We start from the raw sequence: 18,792 nt of genomic DNA on the forward strand, positions 1-18,792 counted from the left end.
GAGCTGTAAAAAAATGATGAACAATCGAATATGGTGCTAGTCATGAAGAAGTGTTGTGGCGATAATGTACAGCCATTGCATCGTCTTTTCCTGTCACTGAGCCACATGAAATAGGCTGCACTGGGACAAAAATCTGGACCAAGTGAAAATGAACGAACTGTAATCTGTCGGCAGTAAAAATAAAACAGCTGGACAGTAGCGACAATAAATGTTTGACCAGCTAGAGAGATTTATGCAGTAGCAAGAACAAAGACGAGTGGCGTTACAAATAAAATCGCTTAGGGTTAGTAAGATCGAGGCAAAAAAAAGAAAAAAAAAAGGAAAATCTCAACTGGGGTAAGCAATAAAAATCATCTTGCCGTACTAAAAATATCGTCTGGATGTAACAAGAACATAACCTCTACAGTCATAAAAAAAAGAACTTCAAGGTAAATCACAATCGTCTGGTGGGGAGAACAATAACACAATAACAATCATTGGTACCGGCGTGGCTCAGGTTATTCAAGTTAGGGGCAATTGGTGAAGCCGTTAATTCCATCGACAACATTCCACTAACCACCCAAGAGCTTTTGTCCTGGGTCTTACTGTGTTTTGCTGGGTGTCTGTGAATTAATAAAAGTGATTAAACAGATAAATCCTTGTTGGGTAATTACTTGAACAGACGCTTCACCAACCATGATAAACGAGCGCCTATCCATTCCTTCACTATGTCAACATCCAGTGCATACACATAGCATATAATACATCAAGCCAGTTACTACATTCATTATCATACAAAATTATGAATATTTGATTACTTTCTTGGGGGGGTTGGGGTCATGGTCGGCGCCTCCTTCCCGTCCCCCAAGTAGTATGTTTTGTAGTGCCAGTACTTTACTCTTGGCTTTGCTTATGACGATTGAAGATTTTGCTACTTTTCCTTGTACACTAAGTCGAGGTTTGGGTCTGCGCATCCTCCGGCAAACAAGTGCGCTATCCTCTGGGCTGTACACAGACGAAGCCAATGTAAATATTCAGCATTGTAGCTTGAAAAAAACTGTGGCCATTCAGAGCAGACACTAATGTCATCGTACTGACATGCGTTTAACCCTTGCACCTTGTGGGACGAGTGACATTATTCACCGTCTAACGCCAGACTGATTTCCTTGCCACTTCATGGCCTGACAGTTAACGGGGACTGTTTTTAATGGAACTGCGGTGGTTAGGGAGGGAGAAGGCGAGTTATTAGTGAATCAGCCTCCTTTTAATGACCCCCTGACACTTCATTAGCGGAGAATATCACGGGTTTAATTAGTGACTTATGACACCTTCTTTATTACACCCCTGTCACCTCCACACGATTTCCATTCAGCTTAGGAGACTCCATCAGCAAAAATAATAATAATAATAATAATAAAAAATAAATAAATAAATAAATAAAAAACTATCTGGTAGTGGAAAAATAAAGTGTCGCCGTATTGAAGGGGTTAACGATGGACTGTCTCTAATGGCACTTGGAGGTAGTTATGCAATTAGGGAGGCAGCATGCTTTTAATGGGGCCCCGACGCGTCATTAGCGGAGGGATAACAGGGCTTAATTACCCCGGTAGCAATTTGTAGCTGCTGTCATTAACCCTCCCGTCCCCGTTCTGTCAAAAGGTTTAATTGGAACACTCATGACGCGGCAAAATGGGGTTAATCTAATCATGAGAGAGAGAGAAAGAGAGAGAGAAATGTAAATGTTTGTTTCATTAATTAATTTTTGTTGGCCGCCAATGTAAACTACCAATTTCTATGTTTACTGATAAAGATACAGTATATTGAGAAATTTCAAAATAATACATCCACTGTTAATAGCAGCTACCGGTATATGTTTACTGCTAAGGAGAAATGCATTTGTTGTCCTTAATAAACGTAATGTTAACTAACGCAGATATTGTCAGTGATAAATGGATACTACTATTTACATATTTCACTGGCTCAATTTCTTTATGTTGATAAGATGTTTATTACCAATGACAAAGGATTATTTGTTCATTTTTACTGACAGGAGTTCAACACGGTTTTATCCACAATGTTTATTACTACTTAAGAATGATATAAAATGGAAAAAATAATGATTAAAGAAATGCTTACCGATACTGATAAGTGTTTAATATAATAAGGGATACACAGTTACCTGATGTTTATATTAATATCGAACCTTAACAGATGTTTATTCCTGACATATCTAATACTGACTGAAGTTTACTACTAACAGAGTTTTTACTTACGATAGATGCTCACCACTGCGATGTTTATTCCCGACAGTTGTTTAGTAATAATGACAGCGTTCACTTATAACTGAAGGATTTACCCCAACAGATATTTCACTCCCACCTGATGTTTACAAGTACGGATAGATATTTCACAAAATTTGTATACTCTTGGGGGATTTCTGTTCGACATAATACCAACACATGACCTGTTTCCGTACCCTCGATGTTTACTGATGCCTTTAATGTACAGGCGGAGCATAAAGCGGCGCCAGTGAGTTTACAGTGGAGGAAGTCAGTGATGGCAGGAGTTACATGCCACCACTGTAACTGACTTGTGACACAACTTTCGACTACGACTGTACCTCCATCATATACTCCTACTGACACGGCTGCTTTTACCACTGACACCACTTCTTGATTCTTACACTGCCGGCATGGGTGAAAGAGTGGACCTTGGCTATCACTCTCCCTTAAGTTTCCATACTGGCGATGCTGAGTGCTGTCTTTAAGTAATCGGTGTTACAAGTATCCGTCCCGGTCTGTACTTTGATAGCATGCGTGAAAGAGTGGATTAAGGATGTCACTCTCCCTTAAACACGCAACATAGCTAAGTTTCTGTGCCGGCGATGTTGAGTACTGTCTTTACGTAACTAGTGTTCCTGCCTCTTTACCTTGCAGAGTGTGTGGGTGGAGGGGGGGAGCGAGGCCCCCTACCACCCCTCGCCAGACCCAGACCCATCCTGCACTCCCCCCTGCAACCACTCCTCTCATGCAGACCGCCCTACCTGAATGGTGAGTACACAGCAGCACATACAGCACGAAGGAGTCGGATTAAGTACACAGAAAAGTACAAAACAACTTGATACAGATACACAGATAGACAGACAGAAATAGATAGATACAGTCAGCCACCCAGACAGACACAGACAAAGACAGACAGATATACAGACACAGATAAATAGACAAACATACACAGACACCCAGACACACGGATATTATGTATAAATAATTAAAAATGAAATGGGCGTTAAAAGGCAGTACAATAAACAATAAATCCAAGTACTAATAAATGAAATAACCAATAATTCCAAAACAAATGGTAATCAACTGCACACCACTTCCAACCATTATCGCCCATTACCCTGCCTCACCCTACCGTTACACCCTAATTGTCTCTATAACTACCCATTAATAGCCCTGGCCCCATTAACAACTGCCATTAACCCACCATAACCTAGGAATCACGGAGCTATTCAGGGGGAGGGGAAATTGTTGTACCCAATTGCTTACTTTCCTTTAAAATTTTCCTCGACTCTAATTACCTCATAGTAACTCAGTTTTGCGTTGAAATTAAAACTGTTGTACCTACTTACTTTCAAAAATCTTCACTTACTTTCCTTTTAAAATTTCCTTTCATCAGATCCTTGTTACTCAGTTTAGCATTCAAATTCAAATTGTTGTATCTACTTGCTTAGCTTCCTTCATATTTTTCCTCCACTTAAATTAACTCAGTTACTTAATTTAGCATTCAAATTACAGTACTTCGTTAATCACCCATTCTACCTTTAACCCCTTCAATGCGACGACGCCATCTGTCATTAATTATTCCATTAGATGATATTATTTATGTTAGGAAGTAGTAGTAGTAGTAGCAGTTGTAGCGCCAGGTTCATCTGAATGTGAACTCAGTGGACTGCAGGCTGAAGCTGTCCCTCTCCTGCAGCCCACCGTCCTCGTTTTGGGGAAGAGAGAGGGAGGTGAGGGACGTTTGTGTCACCAGGCAGCTCTATAGCCATCACACCAATACCCTGTCCATCTCCAATACCTTGTTATGAAAAACGAGTTCTGACCACCTAACCATCACACATCCATCTCTAACAACCCAGTTTACCATTCTACCCACCAATCTATCCCCCACCCACTCCCAGTCTACGGTAGCGTGGGTGGTATGGGCGGCGTCCCCTTACCTAGCAGCTTCCCGTGGGCTGCGATGGGCGTGGGCGTGAGGGGAAAGCCGAGGAGGGGCATGCTGCGGCGGGCGGTGTTCAGCGACTACCAGCGAAAGGGCCTCGAAGACAGGTGCAGTATTCAGACTACCCTTGAACTTAAACCTTTGAAACTGGAGACGTATTTGCTACAGGGCGATCCATATATAACGCTCCACTCCACTCCGCTGGGCAGTACTCGTGTGTTGTGGGGACGGCTGTCAGTGTTATCAGTACCTACCCTGCGGTTCTGTGCGTTTCCTATTCCCACAACCACGCCCACACTAGCCAAGCAGTCCCCGCAACACACAAGATACCGTCACGTGAGTTTCTTGTGGAGCGCTATTTATGGGCCACCCTGTGATTCACTCTGGCTTATCCCCTCCAGCCCAAGAAAGCAAATTATATCTTTTTAAAATGCCTACCTCCGGACGATTTTATTCAGCTTAGGAGAGACTTCCTGAAACTGGAGGTTTTACCTGTAGACTTCATTAACCTGATCACCACGAGATTATTATTATTATTATTATTTTAAGTTGTGTTCAATTTCTTAATCCTTCATCTTCAGCAGCCAAACCAGTGTAGATATTATAAAGAAACATGAACACGTAAAACTATTTCAGCTAATAATGCACAGCTGAGAATACATGTTTATTACCAAAATTTGCTAAGATCGCTAATGAATACTTTCTTACAGGTTCCAGGTGCAAAAGTACATCAGTAAGCCGGACAGGAAGAAGCTGGCCGAGAAGCTGGGCCTCAAGGACTCACAGGTATCTAAGTAGTTACATTATTAAAGCCATCGAACATCATCATCATCATTATTATCTCATTTCACTGGTAAAGTTTTCCCGTGAGGTGTACGACGTGTGATTAAATGGGTACGGTATTTCATCATCATCATCAGAGAAATGACACAGCAAGAATTTTTAGGATCTCTCTCTCTCTCTCTCTCTCTCTCTCTCTCTCTCTCTCTCCCCTGAAAGTTCACTGGTGTAAAAAAATGAGTGAGCATAATAATGGCTAAACTCCAACTGTTCAGCCTCACGCACACATCCAGTCTACGCATTCTCCTATTTAATCTGACCCGCCAGCAGCCATCCATTCCACCCTAGTCCACATTCCACTAACATGACCAATTAACCACAGTCTGTCACTCCATCCATAACAGATCTAGTGCATAATACTCTTCTACCTTTTCATGGTTTAACTGGTGTCCTCCGTTCCATCTAAGCCTTCTAGTTTATGTCCTTTCACTAATCCTCACTTAGCTACACTCCTTCATTTCTTTCCAGGCTATGTATTACCCAAACATTAGTCTGATCAAATTGCGTCGTTCGTTCCAGTATATTTTTCAATCTATCCATCGCATTTTTTTCACTACTTGGGCTGGATAGGATATGAAAAACAAGATTCGTGAAGGATCCGGGGTACGGGAGACTGCTGATGATAGGGTAGAGAAGTGTGTGTTCTGATGGTATGGACATATGGCGGGAAAGATTTTAAAAGGACACTGGAAAATGTAAAGGAGTGAATCTGAAGGTGGACGGATGCGTGGCAGGCCGAGAAGGTAACTGGATATCGCAAATGTGTGTGTGAAAATGCGAGGTATGAAAACTGACAAAGCTTAGGTATTGATAACGGATCTAAAGCAGTGATTGAAGTATGCATGAAGATGCCCATGATAACAGCTGGTACTCTCGTTGGTTGTGGAAGCTAACCAACACCTTTCCCTAAGCGATTTATGTTGCTTATTACACCTTACTGTCCTCTTCGTGTTGCACAAGTCCCTCCAATATCGCCATACTCTACATAAATAACGAATAACATACGCAAGCATATTAACCAGCCATATCCAAAAATAAATCGCTAAGGAAGAGGAACCACGGAGAATAGACCAAAGGCTGTGTTTCTCTTTTGAACTTCAAAGTCGATGGAATTTCTACCCTACAGTGTGTGTGTGTGTGTGTGTGTGTGTGTGTGTGTGTGTGTGTAATTTTAATTCACCGGGTCCGGGTCGGTCAGGATCACTTGATGGTCGTGATTGTCAGCTTTTACCCTCCCGGAAGGGAGCTGAGAGCTCATATAGTCCGATCTAAGGGCACACGCACACACCCGTCTCCTTGCTCTAGGGGGACAGTAACCACCCACTTCGTCAGTGAAACTTTTTCGCAACCTGAGCGAGGCGCGAACTCTCGTCCACCAGTTGGCAAGCGAGAGTGTTACCACTGCACCAGCGTGTGTGTGTGTGTGTGTGTGTGTGTGTGTGTGTGTGTGTGTGTGTGTGTGTGTGTGTGTGTGTGTGTGTGTGTGTGTGTGTGTGTGTGCGTGCAATTCTGTACTCTGACGTGATGCAAGAATTTCTAAGAGCTGGATGGTGTGTAGATGATATTTGTGACATATTTAACTGGAGACGCTGTTATGTAGTTTTATTTTCGCACTGCATATTTCCATCTCTCTTAATCCCACTTCAACCCTCTGATGATGATGATGATGATGATGATGATGAACCAGTCTTCCTTTGCATCCTAGGCGTAATTCAGACCTAAAGCCTATTGTCCTTACGGCCTGGAAAACAAACCCCAAATATGTAAACACGAGGGGAGAAAGAAAGGCGGGCTGGTTGGGGTCTGCTCAAGGAGAAGGGAATTAAGACCTGTTGAGCCTTCTTAAATAATAGACCAACTTTCAGGAGCTCTCTCTTTTCTTAGCCTGTTTTGTTTATTCGTTTTCTTGTTTATTTTGACGATTTTTCTTCCTCCTTTCTGTCTTGCATTCTTTTTCTTTGTCCTTTTTTCTTTCTTCCTTTCTTTTTCGTTGTTTTTTTTTCTTTGTTTCCCTTCCCATACTACTCTCTTTTCTTTTTTCATTTTTTTTCCTTCTTCCTTTTTTTGACTTTATTTATTCATTTGCTTACTCTGTTTTAACGATTTTCTTTCATTTTTGCTTTCATTCTTTTTGCATACTATTTTTTTCTTTCTCCATTTATTCTCTTTCCTCGTCTATCTTTTTCTTTCTCATTTTCCTTTCTCTCCCAATCTTTCTTTCTTTTTTCTCCCTTCAGTTGTATACTACCTGTGGATTTCTTAACCGTTTTTCTGGCTCACTTTATTTTAGGGCCTCGTAATCTCTCTCTCTCTCTCTCTCTCTCTCTCTCTCTCTCTCTCTCTCTCTCTTCCGGAACCCGACAACTCCCTCTGACTCTCCGATGGATTTAATATTCAACAAACTGTAATTTTTTTTTTTTTTTTTTTTTTTTGGGGGGGAGAGGAGGCAAATGGGGTAAGAGGTGATCAAGTGGTTAGGAAAGGTATTCTGCTGTTTGAATGGACGCGAGTTCGATCCAACGCTAGAGCAAAGAAGTGTGATTTAATTTTCACACTCACCATGTCGAAAATAAATCCCCGGTAAATGGACTGTGGGTATAAGCATCTAAGTAGTGATATGTGAAGGTGTCTGACATGTAGGTCTTAGTAAGCGGGTTGTACAGGCCATCTCCAGAGTCGAACACATGAGAGAGAGAGAGGGGGGGGGGGGCTGACTATTTTCGACACTCCCCTCCCCAAACGAATCCGGACATAGAAATTTGACAAGCTTCTCATCTGCCGCAATCTGGCCGTCTTCTCCCCAAGCCATAAGCGCAATGATTCCAACAACCTGGAGATGATTTCATGGACTCCTCCTACGTAAAACGCTGCCAGGGAAATAGGCTGGTCTCCTACCCTTCACCCCTTCAGCCCCAGGACTTCCATTTCACTCTGGCTATCTCCTGTCACTTTTCTTCTGCCCAGGAGATATAGCCTTCACGTACCCCTTCATTACAAGTGGCCTTCTCTAAGCTGTGGAAAATCATCTGGAAGTTGCAATGATGATGATGATAATACCAATAATATACTCTCTACTACTACTACTACTACTACTACTACTACTACTACTACTACCGTACTACTACTTACAGTAACAATAACACCGATAACATAATAATAATAATAATAATAATAATAATAATAATAATAATAATAATGTTACTGGTTTCTTGAGACAAAAAATAGATCGGACTGAGGAAGCCTAGCCTCGGGCCCCTATCCGCAGCGAAAAAATAATGACATTGGCTGTTAATGTTTTTGGATTCGTTGTTCGCTGCTCTCTCTCTCTCTCTCTCTCTCTCTCTCTCAGAACAAGATATCGTGCGGTTTTATTGGGTTGTGTGTGTGTGTGTGTGTGTGTGTGTGTGTGTGTGTGTGTGTGTGTGTGTGTGTGTGTGTGTGTCCGCCCTCTCTCGTGTCTGTCCGTGTGCGTCTGTGTATTAGTGTTGTGTATTGATTAAGACGTGTGCGTGTGTGCGCTTGTGTACATGGGTTTGTATGTTGGTGAGATGGAGTTAATGATGATGTGTGGTGTGTGGGTGTAAGTGTGGGTGTCGGTGTGAATGTGGGTGGGAGTGAGTGGGTGTGGGTGGGAGTGAGTGGGTGTGGGTGGGAGTGAGTGGGTGTGGGTGGGAGTGAGTGGGTGTGGGTGGGGATGTGGTGGATACAGGTGTGGGTGTGGGTCTGGGTGTTGATGTGGGTGTGGGTGGGGGTATGGGTGGGGATGTGGTGGATACAGGTGTAGATGTGAGTCTGGTGTTGGTGTGGGTGTGGTGATGTGGGTGTCGGTGGAGGTGTGGGTGAGGATGTGGTGGATCCCGAGTAAGTGTGGGTCTGGGTCTGGGTGTTAGTGTTGGTGTGGGTGTGGATGTGGGTGTGATTGTGGGTGTGATTGTGGGTGTCGGTGTGGGTGTAGGTATGGATGTGAGTGTGGGCGTAGATGTGGGTGTAAGTGTGGGTGTAGATGTGGGTTTGAGTGTGGGCGTAGATGTGGGTGTGAGTGTGGGCGTAGATGTGAGTGTGAGTGTGGACATAGGTGTGGGTGTAGGTGATGGTGTAGATGTGGATGTAGGTGTAGATATGGCTGTGAATGTGGGTGGAGGTCACGTGTGGATGTGGATATGTGAGTGGGGTGTGGGTGGAATGTGTGGGTGTGGGTAGAGTGTGAGAGGGGTGGGGTGTGGATGTGGGTGGGATGTGGATGTGGGTGGGATGGGATGTGGGTGGGATGTGGATGTGGATGTGGGTGGGATGTGGGTGGGATGTGGATGTGGGTGGGATGTGGATGTGGGTGGGATGTGGATGTGGATGTGGGTGGGGTGTGGATGTGGGTGGGGTGTGGATGTGGGTGGGGTGTGGATGTGGGTGGGATGTGGATGTGGGTGCTGTGGGTGTGGGTGGGGTGTGGATGTGGGTGGGGTGTGGATGTGTGTGGGATGTGGATGTGGGTGCTGTGGGTGTGGGTGGGGTTTGGATCTGGGTCGGGCGTGGATGTGGGTGGGGTGTGGATGTGGGTGGGGCGTGGCTGTGGGTGGGGTGTGGGTGGGGTGTGGATCTGGGCAGAGTGTGGATTTGGGTGGGATGTGGATGTGGGTGCTGTGGGTGTGGGTGGGGTGTGGATGTGGGTGGGGTGTAGATGTGGGTGGGATGTGGATGTGGGTGCTGTGGGTGTGGATGTGGGTGCTGTGGGTGTGGATGTGGGTAGGGTGTGGGTGTGGATGTGGATGTGGGTAGGGTGTGGATGTGGATGTGGGTGCTGTGGGTGTGGATGTGGGTGGGATGTGGATGTGGGTAGGGTGTGGATGTGGATGTGGGTGGGGTGTGGATGTGGATGTGGGTGGGGTGTGGATGTGGATGTGGGTGGGGTGTGGATGTGGGTGTGGATGTGGATGTGGGTGGGGTGTGGATGTGGATGTGGGTGGGGTGTGGATGTGGATGTGGGTGGGGTGCGGATGTGGGTGGGGTGCGGATGTGGGTGGGGTGCGGATGTGGGTGGGGTGTGGATGTGGGTGGGGTGTGGATGTGGGTGTAACAGCGGGAGGGATCATTAGTACAGGACACAGATGTTTCCTCCACCTACTTATTGAGCAGGGAAGGAGGAGGAGGAGGGGAAGGATGGAAGGAAGGAAGGGAGAATTGCAATAAAGGAGAGAAGGAAAGAAAAAACTGGGAAAGGAGAGTGAAAGAAAGGAATAGAGAGGGGAAGAAACGAAGGAGGAAGGAAAGGTAGGAAGACAGGAGTAGTAAAGGACGGGCAGTAGAAGAATGGAAAGAATAAAGGAAGAAGTGGAAGGAGGAGGAGGAAGAAGACGGGAAAACAAGTGAGGAAAGGAAGAGAAAGGGAAAGAGGAGATGTAGAAAGGAGAGAGGAAACAGGAAGAAGGAATAAATGACAGGAGGGACAAGGAAGAGAGAGAGAGAGAGAGAGAGAGAGAGAGAGAGAGAGAGAGAGAGAGAGAGAAGGAAATGGAGTAAGGGATGAAGGAAATAGGGCATATATAAATGTATCAAATTATCTACATATCCACTTCTATTTTTTTCTGTCTTGTCAACTTTTCTATCTGCCAATCCTCTTCTCTTCACTACTCAGAATTCGAGTCTCCTCTCCTCCCCTCCCCTTCCTTATCTTCCCTTCATCATAATCTCTCTCCTTACACCTCTAACCTCCCCACCCCACTATCTCCTTCCTACTCACTTCTCTTCCCGCCCATCTCCCTCCTTCCCTTCTAAAAAGTTACCTCTCTCTCTCTCTCTCTCTCTCTCTCTCTCGACTCAGCCAATGCAATTTCAACATTCCGCCATTTTGAAGTGGGATCATGTGACGAGGAGGAGGAGGAAGAGCAGGAGGAGGAAGAGGAGAGAGAGAGAGAGAGAGAATGGGAGGAAGGGAGCGTGGAAGGGTTATAAAAGGGCGAGATAAAAAGAAAGGATGAAATGATGGGGAAGAGGGGGTGAAGAGAAATGGGAGGAGGGGAGAGGATGATAGAACAGGAGGGAGGAGTTGAGGGACAAGGGAAGAAGGGGTGGGGGTGAGGGGAAGGGGAGGAAGAAGGGAGAAAATAAGGACTAGGGATGGGGGAATTAAAAAGAAATGGGGATGGGAGTGAGAGAGGAGAGAGATGACAGTGAAGGAAAGATGAAAAAAAAAAAAAAATAGAGAAGGGGTGAAGAGAATCACAAGGTAGAGAAAATGTACATTAAAGGAAGGATCGGATCCAGAGAAAGAGGTGGACTATAAAGAGAGAGAGAGAGAGAGAGAGAGAGAGAGAGCAAGCTTCCCGCCACAACTTGCCTCATAACACCATTGCAAGGCTCTTTATTTACCTCGAGCAGGGCTGCCAACACAACCCCCACACCAGCCCCAACAAATTACACAATTACATACAGACACAGGTGTTGGTGCCTGCAATAGCAGTTGGCTATGCTGCACAACACGCATACACACCTGCAGAGTCGCGTTGTTGTGGTTATTGTGTAATTTAAGGCGGGGTTTGGCAGAACAGTGTGGCAGGGAAGGGTTGGCAAGTTTGTTCAAAATGGCCGTCGTGCCCTTCCAGACTCTGGTACTTTAGTATGGCGGTTTTTATTTTCTTTTTCTTGGTTTGTATCACTGCTTTTTCTCTTAAGTTTCTTCCGTGCTTCATCTTCTACAGTCTTCACTTTTTTTTTTCTTTCGTGATCTCATTCTTCATTCCTTCTCCTGTGGTCTTTTTTCCTCTATCTTCCTTTCATTCTTCAGCCATATATTCTGGCACAGTGTCGTCTTTTTCATGTTCATTATTGTTTTCCTCTCTTCCGTCTTTCATTTCTTACTTAAAATCTTTCGTTTCATCTGTGTTTCCTTTCTCCTAAATTCTATTATTTTGTGTGTCTTCCTTTATTCTCTTTTTCCTCTATAAATATTGTTATCTTCCCCATCAATCTGTAATTTTCCTTTTCTTCATCTTTGTTCTGCGTCTGACTGTCTTATATTTCCTCTCGACACTATCCTCGTCTTTTTAAGCGTTTCTTTTTCTTTTTTATACTCCCATGGTGCTTTCTTTGCCTCTTTTCAGTGCTATCTTGCCTTCTTATCTCCTTTAACATCCGCTTTCTTATCCTCTCTCTCACTCTCTCTCTCTCTCTCTCTCTCTCTTCCCTACCCTCCTTCCCTCCCTCCCTGCCTCCCCTCCTTTCTGTCTCCTTAATAGTCACTCCATCTCCTTTTTTCTCCCTCCTTTCCTCCCTTGATTCACCCTCACTTCCTCCCTTCTCTTCCAGGAATCAATTTTTCCTGCACCTCTCATTCTCATTTCCGTCTTCCAATTTCTCTCGCTTCCTCCTCTTCTGTTTCTCTTCCTTTCGTTTACCCTCTTGTTGCCCTCCCTTTGCTTTCTTTTTTTTTCTTTTTCCTATTATCTTTCTTTCTCCTCTTCCATCTTCTCTTTCTGCTTCTTCTCCCCCTCCTCCTCCTCCTCCTCCTCCTCATCATCATCATCATCATCATCATCATCATCATCATCATCATCGTCATCATCATCATCATCCATTTCGTTCTATCTTTTTTTCTTTTATGAACTAATTTTCCTCTCTCTCTCTCTCTCTCCTCTCTCTCTCTCTCTCTCTCTCTCTCTCCAATTTTCTCAGTCTTCCCTTTTTCTTTTTTTTATCGCTCTCGCATCCGATCTTTATTTATTTCGCTTCTTCCTATTCTTTTTCGCTGCCTCCCTTTCTTGTCTTCTGCTTTCAGTTTACTTCTCCTTGTAACACTCCTATCTTTCCTCTCAGACTCCTTCCGCTCTTTCCTTACTTTCTACTTCATAGTTACCTCTCTTCCTCCTCCTCCTCATTTTCCTTTTCTTCTCTCTAATCTCTCTTGCTTCATTTCCCCCTTTTCCTTCGTCTGTACCTCTCCTCTGCTTCTTCCCCTCTTGCCCCTTCCCCTCTACTGTTTCACTTCCTCCTTCATCTTCCTCTCAATCTCATTCTCTCCTTCATTCCTCCTTTCCTTCCATCTCACCACATCTCCTCTCTTCCCTTCCTTCCGCCTCTCATTCCTCCTCCCCCAATCCGCCCCTCCTCCTCCTCCTCCTTTCTCTCCTCCTCCACTCTCACTTCCTCCTTCTCCCCCTGCCCCCGCTATAAATCAGGCCCCCAGTCATAATAACGCCTTTCTCCCGTTAACGCCCCACTCCATCACCCCCGCCACCTGCCACCAATCACACCCAACCTTACAACTTCATCCACCAATCAGCCGCCCTCTTACAACACTTCCCACACAATCCTAGTTCTCTCTCTCTCTCTCTCTCTCTCTCTCCTGTACTCACTCTTTCCCCTCTTCTCTTGGATTCTCCCATTTTCCATTCCACTCGTCTCTTAGTCTCTGTCGTTCTTGATTCTCCCTCTCTTGGTCTTTGGTTTTCTCTCTCTCTCTCTCTCTCTCTCTCTCTCTCTCCTGTCTTCTTGGTCGGTAATTCACGTTCTCTCTCACCATCTCCTCTTTCTCTTCCTGATGGTTTCTGTCTTTCGTGATCTTTCTCTTCTTCCCCCGCCTCTCTCTCTCTCTCTCTCTCTCTCTCTCTCTCTCTCCACCACCTGCCACCAATCACCGCCACTCTTACAACTTCATCCACCAATCAGCGTCCTTGTTACATCCACCATTTCACCCCGCCCGCTTCTTACCACCCAATCATGGACTCTCTCTCTCTCTCTCTCTCTCTCTCTCTCTCTCTCTCAACTTTTTCACATTCTTATTTCAACGAGAATTTTTGAATACGAGTCGAGGACGAGGGGGGGAGGGGGTTAGGGAGCGATTATAACGGTCATAACGTTTTTTAAAAAATGTGATTATACCGGTCTTCCCGAGTTTTTAAAATTTCAATATGGCGTTCATCGGGATTTTTTGTAATTTGATTATCTATCTTCCAACAAACGTATCTATCTTTATCAGTAATACGAATACGTGTTTGTATAAGAATATGTATGTATTTATGTAGGTAGGTGCGACGTGACGGGTGTATGTTTTTGTCTGCCTATCCATCCATCCATCCACCTGTCTATATACCTATCTATCTAAATGTGTCTGTCTGCCTGTCTGTCTGACGCAGCATCCTAAGAGAAGTGGTCTCGCCAAAGGACCCCCAAGCGTTTCTGTCCCTATTCAGTAACGACCCCTCTTGCCACGACACCCTATCCTCCATCGCATCACACAATCGGAAAATAACTCCAATAATATTTCCTCCAATTTATTATACCATTCTTTTATCTGATAACGGTTATAGCCTTTTTTATAAGTTTCATAATATAGGTCATAACGATTTTTTTTACTTCGATGATAATGGTCGTACGGGTTTTACGAATTTGAATATAACGGCCATATTGTTTTTACGAGTTTAAATTCGACGATCATAACGCTCTCTCTCTCTCTCTCTCTCTCTCATTTTTTGGTCGTCAATGGTACCTTCATCCCGTATATAATTGTCATACTTTACTTCGCATTCTCTGTATCCGATGCCTTTAGTTAATTCTTGCTATCTCCAGACGATTTTCTTCACCTTGCACATGCCCTCTCTTCCTGCAGGGATAACAGAAGCCGACATTTAACCCCTCCAGCTCAAAAGCCTCTCCCAGCTTGAAGAAAATCGTCTGGGAATAGCAAAGATTAATATACGAATGACGTTATCGTAGTGAAGTGCTAGAAAAAAAAAGTTCCAACTCACTCTCTTTCTCTCCCATATTTTTTCCCCAGATCTTAATGAATTCCACTGTCAGGATCGAACTCGCAACCTTACGATCTGCAGCCCATTACTCTACCAACCAGACCACACCAATCATCCCTCAATTAACCCCATTTAATCAAGATATCAAATTTTTCCTCCCTCCCTCCCTTGTCCTTGGCCGTAATCAGGTAGGGACTTAACGAGCGCTAGCCAATTTATCGCGCTAACGAGTCGTCATGATCGCCTCTTGAATACGGGTCGTTAAGAGGTGATGGCTGGTCGTTACCCCCTCCTCTGCTAGGTGGGGTAGTTATGGTCATTAGGATGGTGATGATGATGATGATTATGCTGGAGAAGATTAAGCAGTTCAGGCGGTGATGATGGTATCATCATTACATTCTTCATCAGTATAATAGCAGTAAAAGATAAATTGTTCTAATCTTTATTTTATATTCATCTCTCTCTCTCTCTCTCTCTCTCTCTCTCTCTCTCTCTCTCTCTCTGTCACATACGATTCGAAAAGTCGATTGCCTTGTGCTTTCCCTGTAACCGAGACGTCATGATCGCCTCTGTCTCGATGGGTTTTTAGGTACTTGTGCGTCTCTCTCTCTCTCTCGATCTGCGTTTGTATGTACCTTGTGCGTCTGTCTGTCTGTCTCGTGCTAACCCGTCTCTCCTCCAAACAGGTCAAAATCTGGTTCCAAAACAGGCGGATGAAGTGGCGGAACTCCAAAGAGCGAGAACTCTTGGCCTCGGGCGGCACCAGAGAGCAGACCCTCCCCACCAAGAACAACCCCAACCCGGACCTTTCAGACGTGGGCGAGATGGATGCCAGAACCCAGATCCCTAGCTCCACAACGTCTTCCTCTTCCTCTTCCTCCTCCTCCTCTTCTCAGCCGTCTTCGAACTCCTCCATTACCCCTGGATCCCAATCTTCCTCTGCGTCTTCGTCAAATAAGGATGATCTTTACCTCCACCATCATCACCATGGATACGAGGATTATTCAGAGGAGGCTGAGTTTGGGGAGGGAAGGGGAGGGATAGGGGAGGGAATGGAGGGGAGAGGAGGAGGAGGAGGAGGGATGGAGGGAAGGGGAGGGATAGGGATGGAGGGAAGGGGAGGGATAGGGATTGACGCAAGAGGACTGGGATTGGGTGCAGGAGGGTTGGAGGGAGTTGAAGGGAGAAGAAGTGGAGGAACAGGAGGAAGGATGGACCCCTTTCCTCCTCCCTCCTCCACTACTCTCCCCCCGAAGATCCAAATCAAGGATCTCACTTCCTTGGCTGCCTCGGTCTCGTTCGGCCTCGCTGCAGCCGCGTTTCGAGATCACGAGGCCGAGTATTCCGACGAGGACATTAACGTGACGGACGAACTGGCGGGATCGAACGAGGACAGCGAGAACGATTGAGGACAAAATGAACCAATAAAACAGAAAAACCATGGGAACGACCGGCTTAAAAAAACGACTGAGGACGAAAGATTAAGAAATATAAAATGACGAATGATTCTGAAAGAGGAAAATAAAAGCAACTGAGGACGATATGGCAAAAGATATAGAACGAGAAATGGAAAAACTGTGATAAATCAGAGAAAGTTAGACATAAAAAGAAACTGAAAACAAACGTGAGATATGGAAGATGGCAGGGAAAACGGTGAAAAATGTGGGAAAAAGTAAGAGAATGGGAATGACTGAGGTTCTAGAGGAAAAGGAAAAATTAAGAAGAGGACAAATGAACGGCTGAAAAATACAGAAAGACTGAAAATGAAGAATGGTGATCAAACGCTGGGTTGCATAAAAAAAATAAATAAAATAACGGAATGAAAGAATGCAATGGGATAAAAGAAAATGTAAAGTTGAGATGAAAAATGAAAAAGGAAAACGTATACCAAACAAAAATTATGGAAAAATGAACAATCAATACACGACGAAAGGAAAGGAACAGAGTATGGAGGGAAATGATTATATGAGTGAAAATAATGAAAAAAAAACTGAAGTGAATAAGGAATATAAATACTAAAAAGGAAAAAAGAATAACACACAAAATATCGCAGGAAATGCTCGGTGTCAGAAGAGACACAAACTTTGCAGGAAATTACACAAAAATACAACGGAAGGAGAAGAAATACGATTCCGGAGCAAGAAAAAATGAAATAATTAAAGAATGAGAAGTTTAACCACATTGGCAAAAATATATAAAAGAAAATAAAGTGTAAATAAGAGACAATAACACGATGACTAAAAACAGACTTAAGATAAAACAAGAGTGAAGAAGGGACAACGAAATGCAAAAGCGAGTGATCAAGTTAAAGTGAGAGAGTGAGCAAGTGTACATAGGTGATTTTCATTGGGTGACCCTAAACTTTAAGGCTGATTTTGAGGTGACCCCTTTTTTATGTACTTTCTGAGGTCAGGTCATTCCCTACGTCAGGTTCATGTACTTATTACATGTACACGCTAAAGAATTTCAGTATACACAGTACATACATACATGCCCGGTATGCACACACACACACAAATATCATCCTACCCATACACACTTATGTATATAAATTCCATGCTAACACACGCACTCCTACACGCAAGCTTAAGTACAACCACACACACACACACACACACACACACACACACACACACACACACACACACACACACACACACACACACATTCGAAGCAGGGTCCTTAATAATGTACATAGTGAAGGCCTATGAACGTGCCCCCTTTAAAGTGTTATTCCCCATTACTGTAACATACATTAACAGTACTCCGTGTGTGTGTGTGTGTGTGTGTGTGTGTGTGTGTGTGTGTGTGTGTGTGTGTGTGTGTGTGTGTGTGTGTGTGTGTGTGTGTGTGTGAGAGAGAGAGAGAGAGAGAGAGAGAGAGAGAAAGAGAGAGAGGTCAGGGCTGGTCAAAATTAAGCTCATTTTCTTCCATTAGTACAATAGATGCTACGGTTTTCGATGTGAAGAACTCAATTCCACTCAAGAGGCGACTGGCGGCTTTGGGATCATACAGTGCCACCATAGACGTAGGCCGGTCATCTACCCCTCGATCTATCCTTCAATTAGCCTAACATCCTAACCCCTCTGATCGCAAATTCAGGCAGCGCAGAGCGGGGTGTGTGTCGGGTGGGTGTTATGGCGGGTGTTTGTGTGTTTAATGGCAGGCGGGGGTGTAATAAATTGCTATGCACTACTTCATCACCATAATTTCATAAAAAGTGGGAAATAACAGGATGCAACTTTGGCAACAATTGGCACGCAAAAAGAATGCCAATGTGTGATGAATAAATTTGTACTGGAGGGGACAAAATGGAAAATACAAGCTACGAGGCAACGTAATACTAAGGCAAGTCTACCAGGTGATTATTCGACTCGCTGCAAACTGAGACAGCAATATCAAAGTAAAATATCCATGGAACAGTGGTGTTGCGGAGTCAGTGCTGGCGTGACCTAATATTTTATGGTACGGTGGGATGGGTGCTACAGAGTGCTATGTGTGGGGCACTAATTTTGATGGGGAAAAAAAAAATACCTATTATTTATGGTTCCTTAACCCATTCGTTGCCACGGACGTCGTAAAGTTACATTATTCAGTTATGTTAAAATTTCTTGATTTTGAATGGTAAGACAATAATTCTGAAATGATAAAGAATTAGTTAATTTATAATGATAAATTGACTAAATTATACTGCAGTACTAAAATAGGAGTATTTGCATTACTTTAAATTTATTGATTCGGTACTGCTAAAATGACTTTATTGAAATTAGAATTTAAGAATACTTTAATTACTGTACAACAGTTAAAAGTTAATTTAATCCATTCAGTATCCCTTTTTTTAAGTTCTATCCTCGCTAGGACTAAACAATATCACATGACTTAACTGAGGCCTCTCATGCTGACGGGGTTCATGGAAATTAACCGTAACTCCTTCACCACTACACACTGTCCCAAAACGAGGACATTATCTGGCAGGAGAAATAATACTGGCACTGAATTGAAGGGG

At 44.0% G+C, this 18,792-nt stretch overlaps 1 protein-coding gene across 1 annotated transcript in view; it reads left to right on the forward strand.

The window, feature by feature from the left end:
* Dbx (homeobox protein Dbx) overlaps positions 1–16,195 on the forward strand; it is a 34,790-nt gene extending 18,595 nt beyond the window's left edge. Inside the window, 6 exon segments of the mRNA XM_080268078.1 lie at positions 2,916–3,029; positions 4,166–4,316; positions 4,920–4,995; positions 15,473–15,684; positions 15,815–15,873; positions 15,981–16,195. Of these exon segments, the coding sequence (XP_080124204.1) occupies positions 2,916–3,029; positions 4,166–4,316; positions 4,920–4,995; positions 15,473–15,684; positions 15,815–15,873; positions 15,981–16,195 (827 nt within the window).
* Positions 16,196–18,792: the final 2,597 nt, after the last annotated feature.

The sequence above is a fragment of the Coenobita brevimanus genome, chromosome 26, assembly GCF_032717465.1.
Source record: "Coenobita brevimanus isolate Jiangsu-jjx chromosome 26, ASM3271746v2, whole genome shotgun sequence".
NCBI classification, from domain to species: Eukaryota; Metazoa; Arthropoda; class Malacostraca; order Decapoda; family Coenobitidae; genus Coenobita; species Coenobita brevimanus.